Raw genomic sequence first — 20,486 nt, forward strand, 5'->3', positions numbered from 1 at the left:
AATCCTCCCACCGCACCCAAGAATTAGCAACAATGGAGTGCCCCCTCGTCACCTAATATCACTTTTGAGTTGAACAACTGAACCATGTTCTTCACCAGAGCTTTGATTATCTCTCATCCTGCCCTGAAATGAGGGACAGCCCGCCCAGAATCCTTCCCAACCCTCCTAAATTGCTTTTCCATCATCCAACCAACCTACACATCATCCTAGTCCATCTCTATGTCACTCTCACTCCCAACCCCTTGTCACAGGGATAATATCCCTACATCACGCCAAGTGCAATAACTGCCCAATCCATCCACCCAGAACCTCATACTCCTGTTCTGTGGCAGTGTTATCCTGGGCCACCATAGGCCAAGCCACCTGAGAAAGAAGCCATCAAATACCAAGTCTGCTGTAAACACTACACAGCTTTTTATGTCAGTATGATTACCAACAAGCTGTCCATCAGGATGAATGATCACTGAAAAACTGTTGCCAAGAACAAAGCTGAAATCCCCTCACCCCCTCGCAATTCACGTCGCCATGTCACCTTCAGCTTGCGCCACTACCCACCGGCCCCTGCAATCATACATTACATAGTAGCACATATACCTCCCACCACCTGCACCAGAATTCCTAGCCGGTAAACTGGCTGCCTCCCTCCAAGCTGCTACCCACCCATGCCCAGCCATCTCCCTCTGTCCATGCCACCTGACAACCAGTCCACCTGCTAAAATACAGCATCGGCATTGTAGTCCAGCTGGCACCAAAGCACAGCGTGTGTGTGTGTGTGTGTGTGTGTGTGTGTGTGAATGTGTGTGTGTGTGTGTGTGTGTGTGTGTGTGTGTGTGTGTGTGTGTGTGTGTGTGTCTACAATCTCAAGTAGTGCCTACTTCTACAAATATCATTACAAACACATTGGCAATACAAGACATGTTAGGGCATCAGGTGACTGAAGAATATTTATTGAACAGAAATGAACTGTCATTATAATATGATAATGGCCTTATAGTGAATGGATAGTGTTTCCATCCTTGAGTTCTACTGTATATAGACTATTTCATGTGTGGCATCACATGTCGACTGATAATTTAATTTGTATGCCACAGTGCCTGCAACATAGTCTACACTGTTAAGTATATGTAAGTATAGAAGATAACTTATGTCTAATTTAAGTCATTGTTATTATTATGTTTGTGAGCTCTATCAGCAATATATAAGCAATGTAGTACTCTTCTATTTTGGTGTGTTCTTTTATAGGAGCTTAATAATGACCTGATCATCGAAAGTGGTCAATTGTGTGCTACATAAATGATATCAAGATACAGCCTACAATGGACAAGATTTTCTTTTAGAATAAAAACTAACTGAGACCTCAATATTTGCTGAAACAATGCCACTCATAAGATTCAAGGCTACCTCCACATATTTACGCTTTGCTACTAATTCACTAAAAACACAACATTATAAACTGAGAAAGGTAAGACCAGTCATTTCACAACAGCTCGATATATTTCGAAGAGTATTTGTTCCAGGCAACAACACTAACAATGGCAACAGCCTGTAGAAGTTTAGTGGTACACTTTCCTATCTTCAATACAATCAACCAAAGAGAGCCGGATTTGGCATAAAGACATATAAAGTCTGCTTTTCAGAGAATGGAGACAGAGAGAGCTAACATTCGTATTGTAAAACAATATTGTTACAGTGAAATGGGCTGATAGGTAAAATATTCCCCTCTTGTCAATGCTTCATGACAGACCAAAGTATGTGTAGGTACATAAACATGAAGAAATGAAGCTGAGACCGATTGTTTTATTGATTACAACAACGGAATGGATGGAGTTGATATACACAAATAGTGTCTGTTCTCATATCCACTTATGAGGATATATGCCAAGGGGTAGAGGAAGATATACAGTATTTCTATCACCTGGATATACTGATGCATAATGCAAGTGTAACATATCACGTACTGAACCCAGCACTTATGTCATCAACAATGTTCTGGATCAATGTGGCAGAGCAGCTCTTGAAGAAAGTAACTTTCGCTGTATACACCTTTAAGGGACAACCAAGGAAAGCAGAATATACACAGAACACTGGTCCCCCTAGAAGATTATGATATCTGTTTTGAATATAACATGTGTAAAGTTACCTGTGGACAAACATATCAAGATATACCATACACAACTAAACTGTTTGTGAGTATTAATGACAAATTAAAAACGATTCATGGTGTACCATAAACCCTGGGACTATGTCTGTATGATTATAATTTTATATTTTCTTAACGAGTACAATTTCTTCATATTTCATATATAATCATGTATACCTTGAAGAACAAAAACATACAGTAAAAACATAGTATCCCTATGACAAATGTATTCTAAAAAAAATAAAAACTATGGGAATTGGTTAAAACTTACGAAACCCAGAAGCTGTAACATCTGAACATCATTATTCCCCCACGAAACAGGGTTAGGACTATGTATCCTAACTTTCCGGCACTAAAAAATTTAATTGTTCTTCAAAGTTCCTAGCTTTAAACTCCCTTAAAAAATTTAAAAAAAAATTAAAATCTTCAGGAGCCCCCCCCCCCTCTCTCTCTCTCTCTCTCTCTCACTCTCTCTCTCTTTTTGTGGGGGGGGGGGGGGGGTGGGGGGGGGGGGGGCAGTGGAATCTGGAGGATGCGTATGCATGTTTGACTGTTTTATTGTTTCTTTAAGTATAACCTGGGTTTTCGACCTTTTAGGCTATTTTCAAATATTTGCTAAAAACAAGAACTGCATGCAGTAAGACCACCCAAAATTTCAAAAGATGTAAAATGCCTTAAACAATGAATGTAAATTGGTGTATAATTATGAAATATGTACTTACATTTATGTCTTTAACATATATTGCGGGACACATAATATGTTGCCAAGCTCAAAGTTGGCTACTAATTAAGAAAAATATTGGTTCCCCATGAAATGCCAGATGTAAAAGCACCACCTAGTAACAAGTACGTAACCATGGGAGCATGTGATATTTAGTAAAAACAGGCTTACATTGGTAAGTAAAAGGTTAGCACCTGTCCTGAAAACATAATGATAGTGAAATCAAAGAGTATGAGCAGTAGAGCAATTAAATACTAAAATGACACAGCATCATAGATATATGACTATTAATGTTAAATATCTTCAGACTATACATAACAATCTAACTGTCCATGATGGCCAACTTTGAGCCTGATAAGATGTTAAGTGTCCTGCAATATATGTTAAAGGCAGAAAATGTAAGTACATATTTGGTAATTACTCCAATTTTCATTTATTGTTTAAGACATTTTACATCTTTTGAAATTTTAAGTGGTCTTACTGTACACAATTTTTGCTTTTAGTGAATATTTGAAAATAACATAAAAGGCCTAAATCTGGGTTGTACTTAACAAACAATAAAACATTCAAATGGTGGTGTGTTCCTTTAAAAAAATATTGTACGACTGTTGCTCAAAACATCAAAAACTGCTTACTTTCCATTTTCTCTTGTCATCTACCTGTAATTACCTCTGCACTTGACAAATTTATAATAACTCTGCTGCTTTCCCACTGGTTCCCTCACTATAAGATTTACCAATACAACAAGGTCTTTCACAATTCTAAAGTTATTCCTGTGTAGAGCCCAAGTACCCAAATGGAATTTCACAATTACACATCCAGTTTGATGTACTGATACACAGCTACAATATTTAACAGATCACTGACTAATATACAATGAAGTGCCAAAGAAACTGGTATAGGCAAGCACATTCAAATACAGAGATGTATAAACAGGCAGAGTGCAGGGCTGTGGACGGCAATGCCCATATGAGGCAACAAATCTGGCACAGTTGTTACAGCACTTGCTGCTGCTACAATGGCAGTTAATCAAGACTTCAGTGAGTTTGAACATGGTGTTATAGTCGGGGCACGAGCGACTGGACACAACATCTCTGAGATAGCGATGAAGTGGCAATTTTCCCCTACGACCATTTCACGAGTGTACCATGAATATCTGGAATCTGGTAAAACATCAAACCTCCAACATCGCTGCAGCCGGAAAAGATCCTGCAAGAATGGGACCAATGACGACTGAAGAGAATCATTCAACATTGCAGAAGTGCAACCCTTCCGCAAATTGCTGCAGATTTCAATGCTGGGCCATCAACAAGTGTCAGTATGTGAACCATTCAATGAAACATAATTGATATGGGCTTTCAGAGTTAAAGAGCCACTCTTTTACCCTTGATGACTCCATGACACAAAGCTTTATGCCTCACCTGGGCTCGTCAACACCAACAATGGACTGTTGATGACTGGGAAAGTGTTGCCTGCTTGGATGAGTCTCGTTTCAAATTGTATCGAGCGGATGGATGTGTATGGGTATGGAGACAAACCTCATGAATCCATGAACACTGCATGTCAGCAGGGGACTGTTCAAGCTCCTGGAGACTCTATAATGGGGTGGGACGTGTGCAGTTGGAGTGATATGAGGCCCCTGATCGCGTCTAGATACGATTATTGACAGGTGACAGATAAACATCTGGTCTGATCGCCTGCATCCATTCATGTCCATTGTGCATTCTGACGGACTTGGGCAATTCCACTGGGACACTGCGACACCCCATATGTCAGAATTGCTACAGAGTGGCTCCAGGAACACTCCTCTGAGTTTAAACATTGTCTTTGGCCAAAAAAACTCCCCAGATATGAACAAAATTGAGCATGTCTGGGATGCCTTTCAACGTGCTGTTCAGAAGAGATCTCCACACCCTCGTACTCTTATGGATTCATGGTATCATTTCCCTCCAGCACTACTTCAGACATTAATTGAGTCCATGCCACATCATGTTGCGGCACTTCTGTGGGCTCGCACGGGCCCCTACACAGTATTAGGCAGGTGTACCAGTTTCTTTGACTCTTCAGTGTATATGAATCACATTTCTAAGTGCTTATTTTTTTCATTGCAAGTAGCAATGTCTGCATGTCTCCCAGTAAACTACAAATGAATTTAATATTCATTAGTCTTTGCATGTACCTCACAGAATATACAAAACACAGAAACCTTAGTCTCAATACATCTCCCAAAATTACAATAAAATACGAGCAATCAAGTGAGAGAAAGAAATCTCATATTTATGAGTGTATAATGCAATTAATGAATTCATACTTTCCAACAATAAAAGTGTAACTCACAAGTCACATACCAGTTTCCCAATGAGTGACTCTCCAACAAGAAGAATTTTGGCTGCCAAACAGTACAGCGAGGAGGTGCAAGCCGCCAAAGTGGCATCAAATCAAAACACTTGCACCAGACTGGCATTCACACGACATTTAGCTGATGTATTTAGACCACAGAGCAGCAAGTGTATCACCAACTGAGGAGGGAGACAGATGTGTAAAGCACAACAAAACACTCACACATATATATTACAGAGAAAAACATATTAGCAGCTTTGAAACTGGGAAGGAGGAGGAAATGAGTGCGGTAAACTAAGCCTTCAAATGTGAAAAGAAAAACAACAAATAAGTATGAGAGCTGAGAGTTTTAAAATTGAAGAGAATACAGAAGAATGTAGACCAGAAAAATATGATACTGGGAAATGTTTGGTCAGGTACACGTTCTTTAAAACTATATCCTCGTCAACAACTAGCTACAGAAGAATCAAGAATTATCTTTTCCTACTTCCATTTATTTCAGAAGCATATATAATAACATATTTTATACCATCAGTTTAAATAGCAACTGATCTACTACTAGCTACAGCTAAAATAGGCAAAGTTGTCATCATCTTGAAGGTTGATTAGAACAGCCTTACTAGGCAAGGTCCTATTAGAGATGGTGTCCACTCCTGGTAGCTGAATGGTCAGAGTGACGGAATGTCATACCTAACAGCCCAGGTTCGATTCCTGGCTGGGTCAGAGATTTTCTCCGCTCAGGAACTGGGTTTGTGTTGTCCCTATCATCATCATTTCATCCCCATTGACACGCAAGTCACTGAAGTGGTGTCAACTCGAAAGACTTGCACCAGGCGAATGGTCTACCCACTGGGAGGCCCTAGCCATATGGCATTTCCATTAGAGATGGTATGCTGTTGTCTTCTTCCAACCTTTGACCTGACTTACCCAGGCAGTTATAGGGAATCTACATTTTAATCAGTATTCTGAACCAGGTTGCAACTCAGTATTTTTCATATTAACAAACTTTGCAACAGATGAAAGCATTGGCAAGTGTCAGGCAAAAGTTCTAAGACCGACTGATACTTTCTTAAAACTTATGATTTACGAAAAGCAATAAATTTGAGGTACACAGAAAACTTCCCTTGAAGTAACCTGATATCTAGGACTTATCCAACACAAATTAAACCCCCTGACAATGACCAAAATGCTAAAAAAGTTTGTTTACCACCTAATGTACTATGGTGCAACACACTGACAATCCAACAGCATAAGAAAAGCTGAAAAAGTAATAATTCAAAAATATTTCTAGTGGTGTGATGTTTCTTACAAATATCTACAGAAAGATGTGGAACTTTTTTCTTTATTTAGTAACGGAAAGCTATGTTGTCATGGCAGTTACACTTTATAAACAGGTGGTATTGTGTTGCTCCTGGAGACACGCCGCAATTTAAGAATTCCTGGTGTTGTTTTTCACTCTGTGTATCATATCTCACATTGAGAACATAAAATCATGCTGTAGAGAGTACTTAAGTTAAACTGTCTGCCAAAATGAGGCACTTATTACAAAAAAAATTTAAAAATAATCCAGACACACAGCAGTTATCAAAACTTTTTAGGTTATTGATTTTCCCTACTTAACTTTATCACACATCACATTAAAACACAGAAAAAGACAACATGTGCCAGAATGAAAGTACATCAAGATTTAATAACTAACCTTGTCTTCTTTATGATTGTCAGTAATTCTGTTCTTGTTTTTGCCAAGTTATCAGTTAACACTGAGACAAGCATCAGTGAGCCTGCAGGACCCTTCAACTCTATGAGACCAGGTTTGCTAGCCACTTTTGAATTCTGCAAACACAGAGGCAAATTACACATATACATTTACCAACTTGAAATACAAATTCTGCAAATTAATCAAACAGTTGTGTTTGGCAGCTTTTGCAATCAAACAGTGCATATAGTCTGTACTGAGTTTCAGTGAAAAAAGGGTTTATTTTGCATAATCAGGCAATGCGAATGGAAGCATCCGATTACATCCATCTGCTTTGACCCATGACTTGGATGTGCTGTGTTACATGACATCACTGTGGCATGGTGTTTTTGAGTCAGGATGTGTTTGTAGATGTGTTGTAGTGTTTGGTGGGTGCTCTTGTGAAGTTGGTTGTGTTACAAGTGGTATTTGATCATTTGACTTTGCATAACAATTCTGTGAATTAGTTGTTGGAAGAATTTCCTGTCTAGCCAGTGAGTTATTCCAATTTATTGTTTTATGGTTTACACATCCTTGTTTCCTTTAGGTACGATAAATGTCATGTTTTTGCTATGGACTGAATTTTAATACATTCTTTTTTTTTCTAAGTGATGGATATGACGGGAAAGTTTAACATTTATTTGCTCCAGAAAGTGCTGGGCAATGATATGATGATGACTATAAGATTGTTGCAGGGGTTTGGCTTGACTGCTGACTACTTGACATGTAAAGTGATCACAAAGCTGACTAGCATTCCAGCTCGGACCAGGAACCTGTTATGTGGTGGTGTCACCTTTGGCAGTCTAACTGATGAGGGATCTATGTCTACATCTATACTCTGCAAACAACTGTGAGGTGCTTAGAAGAGGGTACATCCCACTGTACCAGTTATTAGGGTTTCTTCCTGTTCCTTTCATATAGGGAGTGCAGGAAGAATGAATGATTGAATATCTCTGTGTGTGCAGTAATTGTTCTAATCTTATCCACACAATCCCTGTGTGGGCGATTCATAGGGGATTGTAGCATATTCCTAGAGTTACTATTTAAAGCCATTCTTGACACTTTGTTAATAGACTTTCTCGGGATAGTTTATCTTCAAGAGTCTTCCAGTTTAGTTCCTTCAGTATCTCTGTAACACTCTCCCAAGGATCAAAGTAACCTGTGACCAATCATGCTGGCCTTCTCTGTACACGTTCAATACCCCTGTTAGTCCCATTTGGTATGGTCCCACACACTTGCAGCAATATTCTAGGGCAGGTCGCATGACTAATTTGTAAGCAATCTCCTTTTTAGACTGAGTGCACTTCCCCAGTATTCTACCAATAAACCAAAGTCTGCCACCTGCTTTAATCGCGATTGAGCCTATGTGATTATTCCACTTCATATTCCTACAAAGTGTTACACCCAGGTATTTGAATGAGTTTCAATTCCAACAGTGACTCATTGATGTTACAGTCATAGAATACTATGTTTTTTCTTGTTTTGTTTTGCAAAGCAGACAGTTTTACATTTCTGAACATTTAGAGCAATTTATCAATATTTGCATCACCTTGAAATCTTATCAAAATCTGACTGCATATTTATGCAGATTCTTTCAGATACTACTTCATTATAGATAACTGCATCATCTGCAAAAAAACCTTGATGTTAATATTAATACTGTCTGCAAAGTCAATAATATACAACATGAACAGCAACATTCCTAACACACTTCCCTGGAGCACACCTGAATTTATTTCTACACCTGACAAGGATTCTCCATCCAAGATAACATGCTGCATCCACCTTATCAAAAAGTTTTCAACTCAGTCACAAATGTCACTTGATATCCTATATAATCAAATTTATTGACAATAAGGGTAGATAGGGTAATGAGTCAAATGCTTTTTGGAAATCAAGAAATACTGCATCTACCTGACTGCCCTGATCCAAAGCCTTCAGTATGTCACATGAGAAAAGTGGAAGTTGGGTTTCACATGATCTATGTTTTCGGAATCCACCCTGGATGGCAATGAGGAGATCATTCTGCTCAAGATACCTCATTGTGTTTGAGCTCAGAATATAATCCAAGATTCTACAATAAATCATCGTCAAGGTGGACAGTAATTTTGTGGATCCCTTCTACTATCCTGGTTCGAGCTATCTACGTTGGCCATCAGCAAGATTGCTGTACTTACATATTATTTCTGTTATCATTCATCTTTACATTTTTGTGGGCATGAGACAGGAGTGACTGTGTAAAGCATTTTGGATTGGGTTTCTTTTTGTAGAAAAGTGTGCACTGACTATGGATTGGGTGGGGTTGGGTTGTTTGGGGGAGAAGACCAGAAAGTGAGGTCATAGGTTTCATCGGCTTAGGGAAGGACAGGGAAGGAAGTTGGACGTGCCCTTTCAAAGGAACCACCCCAGCATTTGCCTGGAGTGATTTAGGGAAATCACAGAAAACCTAAATCAGGATGGCCGGACGCGGGACTGAACCGTTGTCCTTCCAAATGCGAGTCCAGTGTGCTAGCGACTATGCCACCTCGCTCGGTCACTGAGTATGTGAAGTACAGGAGGAAGCTGGGAGGGTGGTGGTGGAGTGGTTTGTGTGGTGAGGAGGAGGGCTGGGGGGGGGGGGGGGGGGGGGGGGGGGGGGTTGACGCCCCGTGGTGCCAGCGGAGATCAATGAGTCACTGTGTGTGTGTGTGTGTGTGTGTGTGTGTGTGTGTGTGTGTGTGTGTTGGGGCCGGAGGGGGGGGGGGGGGGGGTGCGCTTTAGAGGATGGGCAACACGGCGACCTAGTGCTACTTGTCAATGACATTTTGAGTTTTGGTATTGTTGGCTTCATTTTCTAGGTATTGATGGTTTCGTTTAAGCTACATAGGTCAAGTGAAATCTGTGGTACCACACTTTGGAGTTGTGTCTGGTATCAAGGGGCTACATCTGAACTAAATAGGTGTGTGAAATGTAAGAATCCTGTGGTTTTCGTGTTTGTAGTGTTATGCCATATGTTGAGAATTTTTTATTTCATTTTGAGGATAATATTTTTTTGCGATGGTGCTATTTTGCATATTGCATATATTTAGCTTGTGCCCACCCTAAACCCCCAGCTTCCTGTGGTTTTCCTACTAGTTTCATTATTCTCATGTTGTTTTGATTTTTGTTCACATGTGTATGTATTGACATTAGGGTCGCCACATGTATATGCTGGAAATATGGGTGTCCACCATCTTGATGACATCATGTGGGGTGGAATCAGATGGGTGGAACCTGACATTTTTGTATGGAACCTGACATTTTTGTAATGCCATATTGTGAAAAGTAAATAAGCAAACAATTGCCGAAGAGGTCTTGAATTCTTACACTAATTTCCCAATATGTTTACACGTTTTTAGTATTTAAAGTCAATAATAAGGTAAATTTCAGATTAACTGTTATTTACACAACCAAGAGACGAAAGCAATTTTTATGTTGGTATTGCCTTTTTGTCTAATGTTCACAGTGGGGCTGTCCTTTGTGTTACAAAGATTTTCAACAGACTGCTGGCAGGTATAATGCAAGGAATTAGGACTCTTCACAATTCAAAAAAAATTAATGACTTACCCAAAAGCCAACAAACTCTTGACAAAATAATGTCATGTAACAATATTGGTTGTAAAAGAGGAATTACATTATTACAGCATACGGAGAATCATTATAGTCTGACAATTGTGACTTAATATTAAGCAAGCATCTGTAAATCAACAAAAGCTTTTTGGAATAAATCAGGAAGCAGTTACAGGTTTGTTTCCTCCTCTAAAGTAGCAGCTTCCCAGCTTGTTTCACTTTGTTCACTTAGAGCCTCTGTGAGTAAAAACCCATCAAGGGCATACAATGAGTCAGACAACTGAAATATTAAGAGGTGGGGTTCAAATTCCCATCCGGTCATTTAGCTTTAGATTTTGCATTATAGGGGAAAACTCAGATCGATCCTTTGAAAAGAGGCTGGCCTACTTTATTCCCAATCTTTGTCACACCTGAGCTTCTAACTCATCTCTAATGTCTTCACCATTCTCATGGAATTATATCCTAAACTACCTTTTCTCTAAGTATAATAATATAAAGTAATTAATTGTTACTACTGATTGAAGAATGAGTTGTCACCAGCTGATTCTCTCTATTGATGTACCCCTTTACTCACTAGACGTCTTTAAAGATTTTCCTTCAATATACAATGGAAAAAAATGATCAATCAAGTAATGATCTAAAAATACTGTGTACAATCCACTGACAAAAAAGTGAGCAATAAACAAATTGTTGAACTGCAAAGAAAATGAAAGTGCTGTTTCATACTTACTACAGCTTATGGACTGTTAACCTTAACTTATCAACACTCTATACTCAATGATTGTATTTTTTAATAAATCTGGAAGAACAGTTAGGGCTAAAACACAGCCCCACCACAAGACTCATTTTGTTCTGTATACGCCAAGGATTTTATAATTAATCCAACAAAAGAAGCAATGGTACTAAGCCACACGACGAAAATATAATTAAAAAGGAAACTAAAGCAAAATTTATATTTAAATATACTAATCTAGTTAAAAAGGCATCTGTAAAAAATATGCTGTCCTTGACTTACCACAAAGGATGCATTGCATTTGTTGGCCTCTTTTAGACACTGTACTATGGCCTGAAGAGAATGTACACAGATGAATTTGGTTACAGTGACTCAAAATGCAGTGACCGCTACTTGCATAACACAGTTGGACAATGTCAGGAAATACATGTACAATCTTATTGTTAAAATGTGGTATTTCTTGTGGAACAAGTAATTACATACAGTAAATGTTTTTTTAACAATCACAGCACAAGACCTATGATAATGCTGAATGGACAGGTAATCCCATTGACGAATTATATTCTGAATGAAATATTTGAGTCTTGGGTGAGTATTTCTGAACTGGCACTCTTTAGGAAAACTGTAAACCAGAACTAGATCTGAATATCGGCATGTGCCATAAATGTACAGTTTTTATCCATCTCCATCATTCATTTCATTAAATGTCTGCTATTAATCACTGTTGCTACAAACCTAAAGTGTCAGTCCCCTACATACATGTCCTCGAGCATTGTAGTAATGACTCCAAGGAATGAAGAACTAATGGAGATATGAAGAGACAGATTAAAGTTCTGTGTTGGTTCATGAAACCCATTTCATTTGTCAATTATGTCCTGCTTGTGGATGGTTGAGCTCAATGTGTAAACCCCAATACATACATCACTCTTTGACAAAACAAAAGTATCAATGAACCACAAAAATACAGGGTATGAGAGATGGTCCGAGGGCGAGCGAAAGAAAGAAGGAACTATAGGCAGAAAAAGAAAGAGGGGATTAGAGGATTGATAGGGAGGAGGGAACTGGTTTAAGTGCACATGAGGAATGATAAACAAGCATACATAATTAACATTATAATAATGCATGCAATACCCTAAACACAGATGAGTATAGCAACACACACTAAACAAGTAATAGTTTAACTGGTTTCATAAACAAATGGAGGAATTAAATTATGTAATCAAGATGATATATTACCTGTGCTGCTTTTATGGCATTTTCAATAGATGCTACAGGCATGTTGTTCTTTCGAGCTCTTTCAACTACTTGCGCTAACTGGACGTTGTGCTCTGGATCTGCACTTTTACCCTCTGCAAACACAAACAATAATTATTAGTGAAATATTTGTCAATAATATTAAAATGTCAAAATTAATGTATGTAAATTAATATTAGGCCAGAAGGTAAGATAAAGAATTTAGAATGGATTACCTATATGTTAGTAATATCAATTTTCCACTTACAGTTTTACAGTCATGAATATTATATGTCAAATTATTTTAATTTGTTCACTGAAACACCAACTTTGTATTCAATATTCAGTAACTATATTAGCATGCACACTAAATGCTAGTTTTTCACAAATAATTATGTTTAACTAGAACAAACTAGACACACATTCAACACATGGTTTCTATTTTAGAGACATATTTCAGCACAAAATATTATCACGCCATTTTTCAGGCCCATTGCTAACTCCTAAATCTATTCCAAATAGGGCATTTGTATTTTACAGACACACTTTCCACACACAGCAATTAGTGCACTTTTACAGTCTCTGTCGCCTGTCTGTTGCAAGATGGTAGTAGAGTGCACTTCATCAATGAGCTGCTTCACCATATAAGAGAATGAGTAATGGTGACTTGTTTTTGTCCTAGCTGGTAACATTTTCAAAAACTTCTGGCATGCTGGAAAAATTTAAAGAATTTGCTGGCCGTCAAATTTCTTCCTTGGTTTATGGACAGGACAACACAGAGTGTGAACAGAGGATTGTTTTTACTGCTTTAGTGGAGATGCTCTAAATGAAATAAAATATGTACTTTATACATACAGCAGCAGCAGTTCAGATTACCAGAGCGTAAGTTGTTCTGATAGGTAGTAGCCTCTGTCCACTCCACTATTCTCTCTCCACAACACTTATAGGTGAAATAAGTTTACAACTATTACAAACTCCAAATTCCGACAGAAGAGTGGTTTCTAAGTTGATTTTTCACCAAAATCGTAGCCTAAGCCATTAATGAAATCTCTCTCTGACAGCATCTCTCCAAAGCACGTAAGCCCACCAAATTCGTAGCCTATGCCATTAATGAAATCTCTCTCTGATAGCATCTCTTCCAAGCATGTAAGCTCCGAGTGTGTGGGCAAAATTAAATCCTGTGAGGTATGTTCATGTACAAAAGGCAACACGACAGGGTCTTATCGCGATAATCATATTTTTCTGTTTTTGATTCTGCATGTCCTCATGACACAGTTTAATCACCACAATCGCATTTTTCTGGTTTGGATTCAGAATGTCTTTCTTTATTGATTCACAAATACATTAAAAAGTACTCATAACGGAATTGTCACCTCTCTGGTAGGCAGTGGAGCCTCCTCACGCTATGATTTTTCATACACAAATGTCTTCCAGTTTCTGTCTCTGTCTCATTTACGTCTCCATCTACCATCCAGAATGTTGAAACATTTGTCCAAATCTGTTGAATTGATTGTAATGAAACTGGATACTGAATGGCAAAGACATCATCTTCTACCAACTTCTGTTCATTCACAGTATGATCTTCATCCACACGTTTCTGTGGCACGAAATCACTGTAATTACAGGAGCATTCAATTTCCAATCTATCATGTGAATTCTCTAAAACATACTGCGTACCTCTATCTATGGTCACATTTCCCATGGTGTCTTGAACATCTTTTTCATACAAATAAATTCATCAAAAAACTAAACATAAATTATCAACAACTTAAATATCCACTCAGCATCAAGAGATACCAATGCATGTTTTAAGTCTGTGTAGCTTACTAATAATTCTATACTGATGCACCTGGAGCACAAGTTACAGTGAAATATTTGGTTTCACTCTGTTTCTATATGTTTATTGCACAAAATTTTCATGCTGACACTAAACTCATAAAATAACGGAAATACCTGTACACCACTGAAACAATGACAAAATATAATGCACTTTTAAATAGTTAAAAAGATTTCCTGCAATTGTACTCAAAATGTTGTCAAGGCTTCCATTGTTAGAGTCTTAAGTAAAATGAGCAACCATACTCCTCTTCTAGGGTTGCCACAAGCTTCCCCAAGTGGAATTCCCTGATATTTCCCTTATCTCCAGACCAGTTGACAATCTGTCTTTGCAGCTATCATACAAGAAACAATAGTGCAAACAAGGAAATATCTAAAAAAAAGGCTTGCATGCAGATGGTGTTTCCTGATGTGGGCAAAACTATTAAGTAGTAACACAAAATCTTTTCTAATGAACTGTTTGTAGATGGAGAATGCAAGCCAAATGGTATATGTGTTTCATTAAGACCACTGACATTATTTTAGTTCGATAAAATGAAACACATTCACTATAAAAATTTGCATTTCCTTGGAGTCGTAAGACAGATTTAAAATACCTTCACTGATTTCATAAATAATCACAGGAAAAAGGTAGGCCTCTTGAAAGAAGTGTCTAACGCAAGGAAGAATTGTATAAACCAACACTGTAGGTGACCGCCAATAAAATGTTGGTTCTACTACGTTCGTTATTGTCGGATATTACCCACTGTGTTATATTTATTATTTTACAGGCATTGTGTGAATTTTCTTTCAAGAAATATATGAGTACATACCATACAAACTGCTAGTGACTGACACAATTTTCTTCTTCTTACTGTCCATACTTTCTGACATGTAAACTACTTTTGAAGTGCCAAAATGTACTAGAACAAATAAAATGTCTATAAAATGCCACACTGCACAATGCACTTGTTGTGAGACATCGCTATTCCTGGAATCCATTGTCCATGGCCTCTGGCCTGCTGAGGAGCACCACAGTCCTAGATCCAGGGATAAACCACGAAAATCCACAGCATTACGCCATACACAAACAGATCTGGCATGCGGGCAGATCGGTGTGATGGGCAGGGCCTGCACATTAGTAGGAAACGAAAGGATTCAGATCGGCAGGCCCAATCCATTGCAGATACCCTTAGAAACGCCTTGCGGTTTTGGCCTGTCACAGAAATTCAATCATGTGGCCAGCTATTACCAAGCCAGAGGCAGCATGTTGATAAAATGAGACTATGGTGATCAATCCACGCAACAGATATGTTGTTCAAATACTCTGAGAGTCACTAATGACGAGGATAGATATCAACTCACCATAAAGATGATTGCTGAGCTGCAGAGAGCCACATGGAAAACACAAATACACTGTGACAAATACATTTTCAGCCATAGCTTTTGTCAGAAAACACGAGCACACACACATTCACACACTCACTTAGACACAACTCATGCACACATGACCCCTGTCTCTGGCCACTGCGTCGAAAGTCTCTGAAAATCAGAATCAAACAAACCACTCCTAATGCCTCCCTGCGTCACATAGGCAGCTGGTAGGCTTGCAGCAAGAAGTGATGGCAGCACTGACTGAAAGCTGAGGGCAGTGGTAAGAAGGGGAGAAACAGTAGTAATGAGGGGAGTGGGGAAGCGGTGAACGTAGTCAGCTGCACCCAGCAAGAGACGATGCGTAACACCTCAGTAAACAAACCATTTCATCTACTGAGACAAAAACAAGATTTTCCAGTGGTTTTCTTTCCAAATTTCCCTAACGTGTTTGAAATTTCCTGTATTTCCTGATTTACAGAACCTATTGCAACCCTGTCTTCTCAGCAAATTGCAAGAGATTAGATTGGATTAGATTAATACTAGTTCCATGGATCATGAATACGATATTTCGTAATGATGTGGAACGAGTCAAATTTTCCAATACATGACATAATTAAGTTAATTTAACAACATACTTTAACAACTTTTTTATTTTTTGTGTTCTTTTTATTTTTTAAAATATTTTTTGTTTTTTTTTTTCTTTTTTTCTTAATTTATATCTAAAAATTCCTCTATGGAGTAGAAGGAGTTGTCATTCAGAAATTCTTTTAATTTCTTCTTAAATACTTGTTGGTTATCTGTCAGACTTTTGATACTATTTGGTAAGTGACCAAAGACTTTAGTGCCAGTATAATTCACCCCTTTCTGTGCCAAAGTTAGATTTAATCTTGAATAGTGAAGATCATCCTTTCTCCTAGTATTATAGTTATGCACACTGCTATTACTTTTGAATTAGGTTCCGTTGTTAATAACAAGTTTCATAAGAGAGTATATATGCTGAGAAGCTACTGTGAAGATCCCTAGATCCTTAAATAAATGTCTGCAGGATGATCTTGGGTGGACTCCAGCTATTATTCTGATTACACGCTTTTGGGCAATAAATACTTCATTCCTCAGTGTTGAATTACCCCAAAATATGATGCCATATGAAAGCAATGAGTGAAAATAGGCGTAGTAAGTTAATTTACTAAGATGTTTATCACCAAAATTTGCAATGATCCTTATTGCATAAGTAGCTGAACTCAAACGTTTCAGCAGATCATCAATGCGTTTCCTCCAATTTAATCTCTCATCAATGGACACACCTAAAAATTTGAAATATTCTACCTTAGCTATATGCTTTTGATTAAGGTCTATATTTATTAATGGCGTCATACCATTCACTGTACGGAACTGTATGTACTGTGCCTTATCAAAATTCAGTGAGAGTCCGTTTACAAGGAACAACTTGGTAATTTTCTGAAAGACAGTATTGACAATTTCATCAGTTAATTCTTGTTTGTCAGGTGTGATTACTATACTTGTATCATCAGCAAAGAGAACTAACTTTGCCTCTTCATGAATATAGAATGGCAAGTCATTAATACATATTAAGAACAACAAAGGACCCAAGACTGACCCTTGTGGAACCCCATTCTTGATAGTTCCCCAGTTTGAGGAATGTGCTGATCTTTGCATATTATGAGAACTACTTATTTCAACTTTCTGCACTCTTCCAGTTAGATACGAATTAAACCATTTGTGCACTGTCCTACTCATGCCACAATACTTGAGCTTGTCTAGCAGAATTTCATGATTTACACAATCAAAAGCCTTTGAGAGATCACAAAAAATCCCAATGGGTGGTGTTCGGTTATTCAGATCATTCAAAATTTGATTGGTGAAAGCATATATGGCATTTTCTGTTGAAAAACCTTTCTGGAAACCAAACTGACATTTTGTTAGTACTTCATTTTTACAGATATGTGAAGCTACTCTTGAGTACATTATTTTCTCAAAAATTTTGGATAAAGCTGTTAGAAGGGAGATTGGACGGTAATTGTTGACATCAGAGTGGAGTTATGAGTGAAAACAGTTCAATTGCTGTCTTCAAAGAATACAATATTATCACAATGAAATTGTTGGTGACTTAACTACAAATAGAAGCTAAGATACATGCTTTTTCAATATTTGACAATCAATACACAATATGACACAACCAACTTCGATTACTACAAACACGGGTGAACTAACATGTTCAGTTCTCCTCATAACACACATTTTTTCAATATCTGACAATACGGTACACAATATGACACAACCAAGTTCGATTACCATTTACACAGACGGGCAGCGATGTAAATTCGAACAAACTTTGTATTCAGTATCTCAGTAACGTATTAACCAACACCAAACAAAAACTGTGCGAATACGGCCCATCTTGTGTCTATACATACTACTTGTGGAAGACCATAGATCAAGTTAAAACAAGCAACCTCACTTTCCTTGTACGGCCACGCGTATTAAACGTGACATTTTCGTGAAGACAGCGGATTTCTGTGAATCTTTCAAAGCCTTTATGTGCTTAATGTTTTGCCATTTGCTATGGCCAGCATTTCGCCGCCAGTTATCCCAAATCGCTTTTTTTGTATTAGCATTCAACACTACACACCTACAAATACTGTACATTTTGTTTGTAAACAACTACAAAACAGCACAAAGATCTTAACATGTCTGTTACAGATGTCAACAGTCATGTATGCACATGCACTAGAATCGTGCACCAACATAACCTAAACTGCAAACACCATCACTGTCGTGCCAGCTGGTATAATGGACGAAAAAATTGAAAGTCGTATAACTTAAAGAGGACCATGTAGTAGTGACACTGAGAGGTTGTGCAATAATATTGAGAACATAAAAAACTTTATAAATATAGTTAATTAGTTACGTGTTCCGTTGATCAATCTCATGGTAACCGTTATGCTGTGGAACGTACCAAGGGCATAATAAATTCACACAAGAATGAAGGTTTTTTTTTAAGCTTAAAAGTTTTATTACCTACCCCATTATATTAAATGGCACAAAATGTGTATATTATACGCATAGATTTACAAATTCCTATTCAAGACTTCATCTATGGCATAGAAGGAGTTGTCAAGGAGATATCATTTCAATTTATCTTTGAAACTATTACCGCCGTTTGTCAAACATTTTATTTCATCTGGTAATTTACCGAAAAGCTTTACAGCAGCTTATTTTACCCATTTCGGTGCCAAAGATAGATTATGTAAAGGATAGTAAAAGTTTTTCCTTCTTCTGGTATTATAATCAAAAATGTCAGTGTTTTTTTAAATTGCTCCACGTTGTTGAGAACTAATGTCATTACTGAGTAAATATACTGTGAGGATGTCGTAAGAATTCCTAACCTCTAATAACAGATGCCTACAAGATGTGCAGCTATGAGCCCCACACATTATTCTAACTACTTTCTTGTGAGCAGTGAATTCTCTTGCCTAAGCGTTGAGTTACCCAAAAATATTATTCTGTATGTCATCAGAGAATGGAAGTATGCAACGTATATTACCTTACTAATTTTTATATCCTCAGAATGGCAGTTATTCTGATTGCAAAAGCTGCTGAATTAGTTGTTTTGGTAGATCCAAAATACGAAATTTCCAATTAAGATTCAAATCGATACGTACATGCAAAAACTTATTATGCTCTACCCTGGCTACTGACCTCAGTTGATGTGTTATATTTATTGAAAGGACTGAACTCCCCGCATCAGAAAATTGGATGTACCGGTAGTGTGTTTTTTCAAAGTTCAGAGTGAGCCTATTCGCAGAAAACCTATTAATAACTTTTCCAAAGACGTTATTTGTATCGTTTTCTATTGGAGTTTCTTTTTCTGGATTAATAATGATGCTCCTATCATCAGAAAACAGTGTCAGTTTAGTTTCTTGTTTCAGATAAAAAGGGAGATCATTCTCATACATCAAGGACTGTGGACCACCTAATGTAATTTCATCCCAGTTAGATGAAGTGGCAAACTTCCTGAAATCACTTATACCACATAAAGAAACTTTTTGCTTCCTGTTCTGTAGATATGACTTAAACCACTCATATGCTGTTCCATTTATACCATAGAATTTTAAGTTCTGTAACGTAATGACATGGTTCGCGACATTAAGTGGTTTGGGTAAGTCACAGGAAATTCCTATTGGTGACATTTTACCAATTAAAGACTCTATTATGTGGGCAGTGAAACTGTATATTGCTGTCTCAGTGGAACAGCATTTTCGAAATCTGAACTGTGACTTACAAACAATCCCATTACTGTCGAGATGGCTAACCAATCTTGCATACATTACTTTCTCAACGTTTTGTGAAAACGATGTAAGCAAGATACTGACTGGTAATTATTGACATCTGTGATGTCCCCTTTTTTGTAGAGAGGCTTGACTATTGTGTATTTAACCTGTTTGGGAAAATACCTTGAGTTAGTGATGCATTACATATGCGACACACAACATCAGCTGTAACTGCTCCACATTGTTTTAATATCTTGTTAGAAATGTCATCTGCTCCAACAGAATATTCATTTTTCAAATATTTAATGATTTTCCTTTTCCACAAGAGGTTGTCAGGCGGAAATTAATCTGCTAAGGTTTCTCCAAACTGACTCTTCCATGTATTGCTTGGCTTTTTATTTTAAACTATTCTTACCAATTTTTTCACCTACACTTAAGAAATGGTTTTTAAATATATTAGCTACTTAACTGTTGGTTAAGATGGTCTCATTTTCATTAATAGTAATACTACCTAC

General features: G+C 37.7%; 1 protein-coding gene across 3 annotated transcripts in view; it reads right to left on the bottom strand.

Moving 5' to 3' along the window:
* Positions 1 to 18,650, bottom strand: part of LOC126457846 (translational activator of cytochrome c oxidase 1) — a 50,855-nt gene extending 32,205 nt beyond the window's left edge. Inside the window, exons 1-3 of one of the 3 annotated variants that reach the window (XM_050094487.1) lie at positions 18,609 to 18,650; positions 12,494 to 12,606; positions 6,901 to 7,034 (exon numbers count right to left, since the gene is read on the bottom strand). In XM_050094487.1, coding sequence (XP_049950444.1) covers positions 6,901 to 7,034; positions 12,494 to 12,606; positions 18,609 to 18,630 — 269 coding nt within the window. In that variant the 5' untranslated portion in view covers positions 18,631 to 18,650. Of the gene's footprint in view, positions 1 to 6,900; positions 7,035 to 12,493; positions 12,607 to 15,138; positions 15,203 to 18,162; positions 18,413 to 18,608 lie in introns of those variants that run through there. The other 2 variants (XM_050094485.1, XM_050094486.1) reach the window with 2 other exon arrangements.
* Positions 18,651 to 20,486: the final 1,836 nt, after the last annotated feature.

The sequence above is a fragment of the Schistocerca serialis genome, chromosome 2 (genome assembly GCF_023864345.2).
Source record: "Schistocerca serialis cubense isolate TAMUIC-IGC-003099 chromosome 2, iqSchSeri2.2, whole genome shotgun sequence".
NCBI lineage: Eukaryota > Metazoa > Arthropoda > Insecta > Orthoptera > Acrididae > Schistocerca > Schistocerca serialis.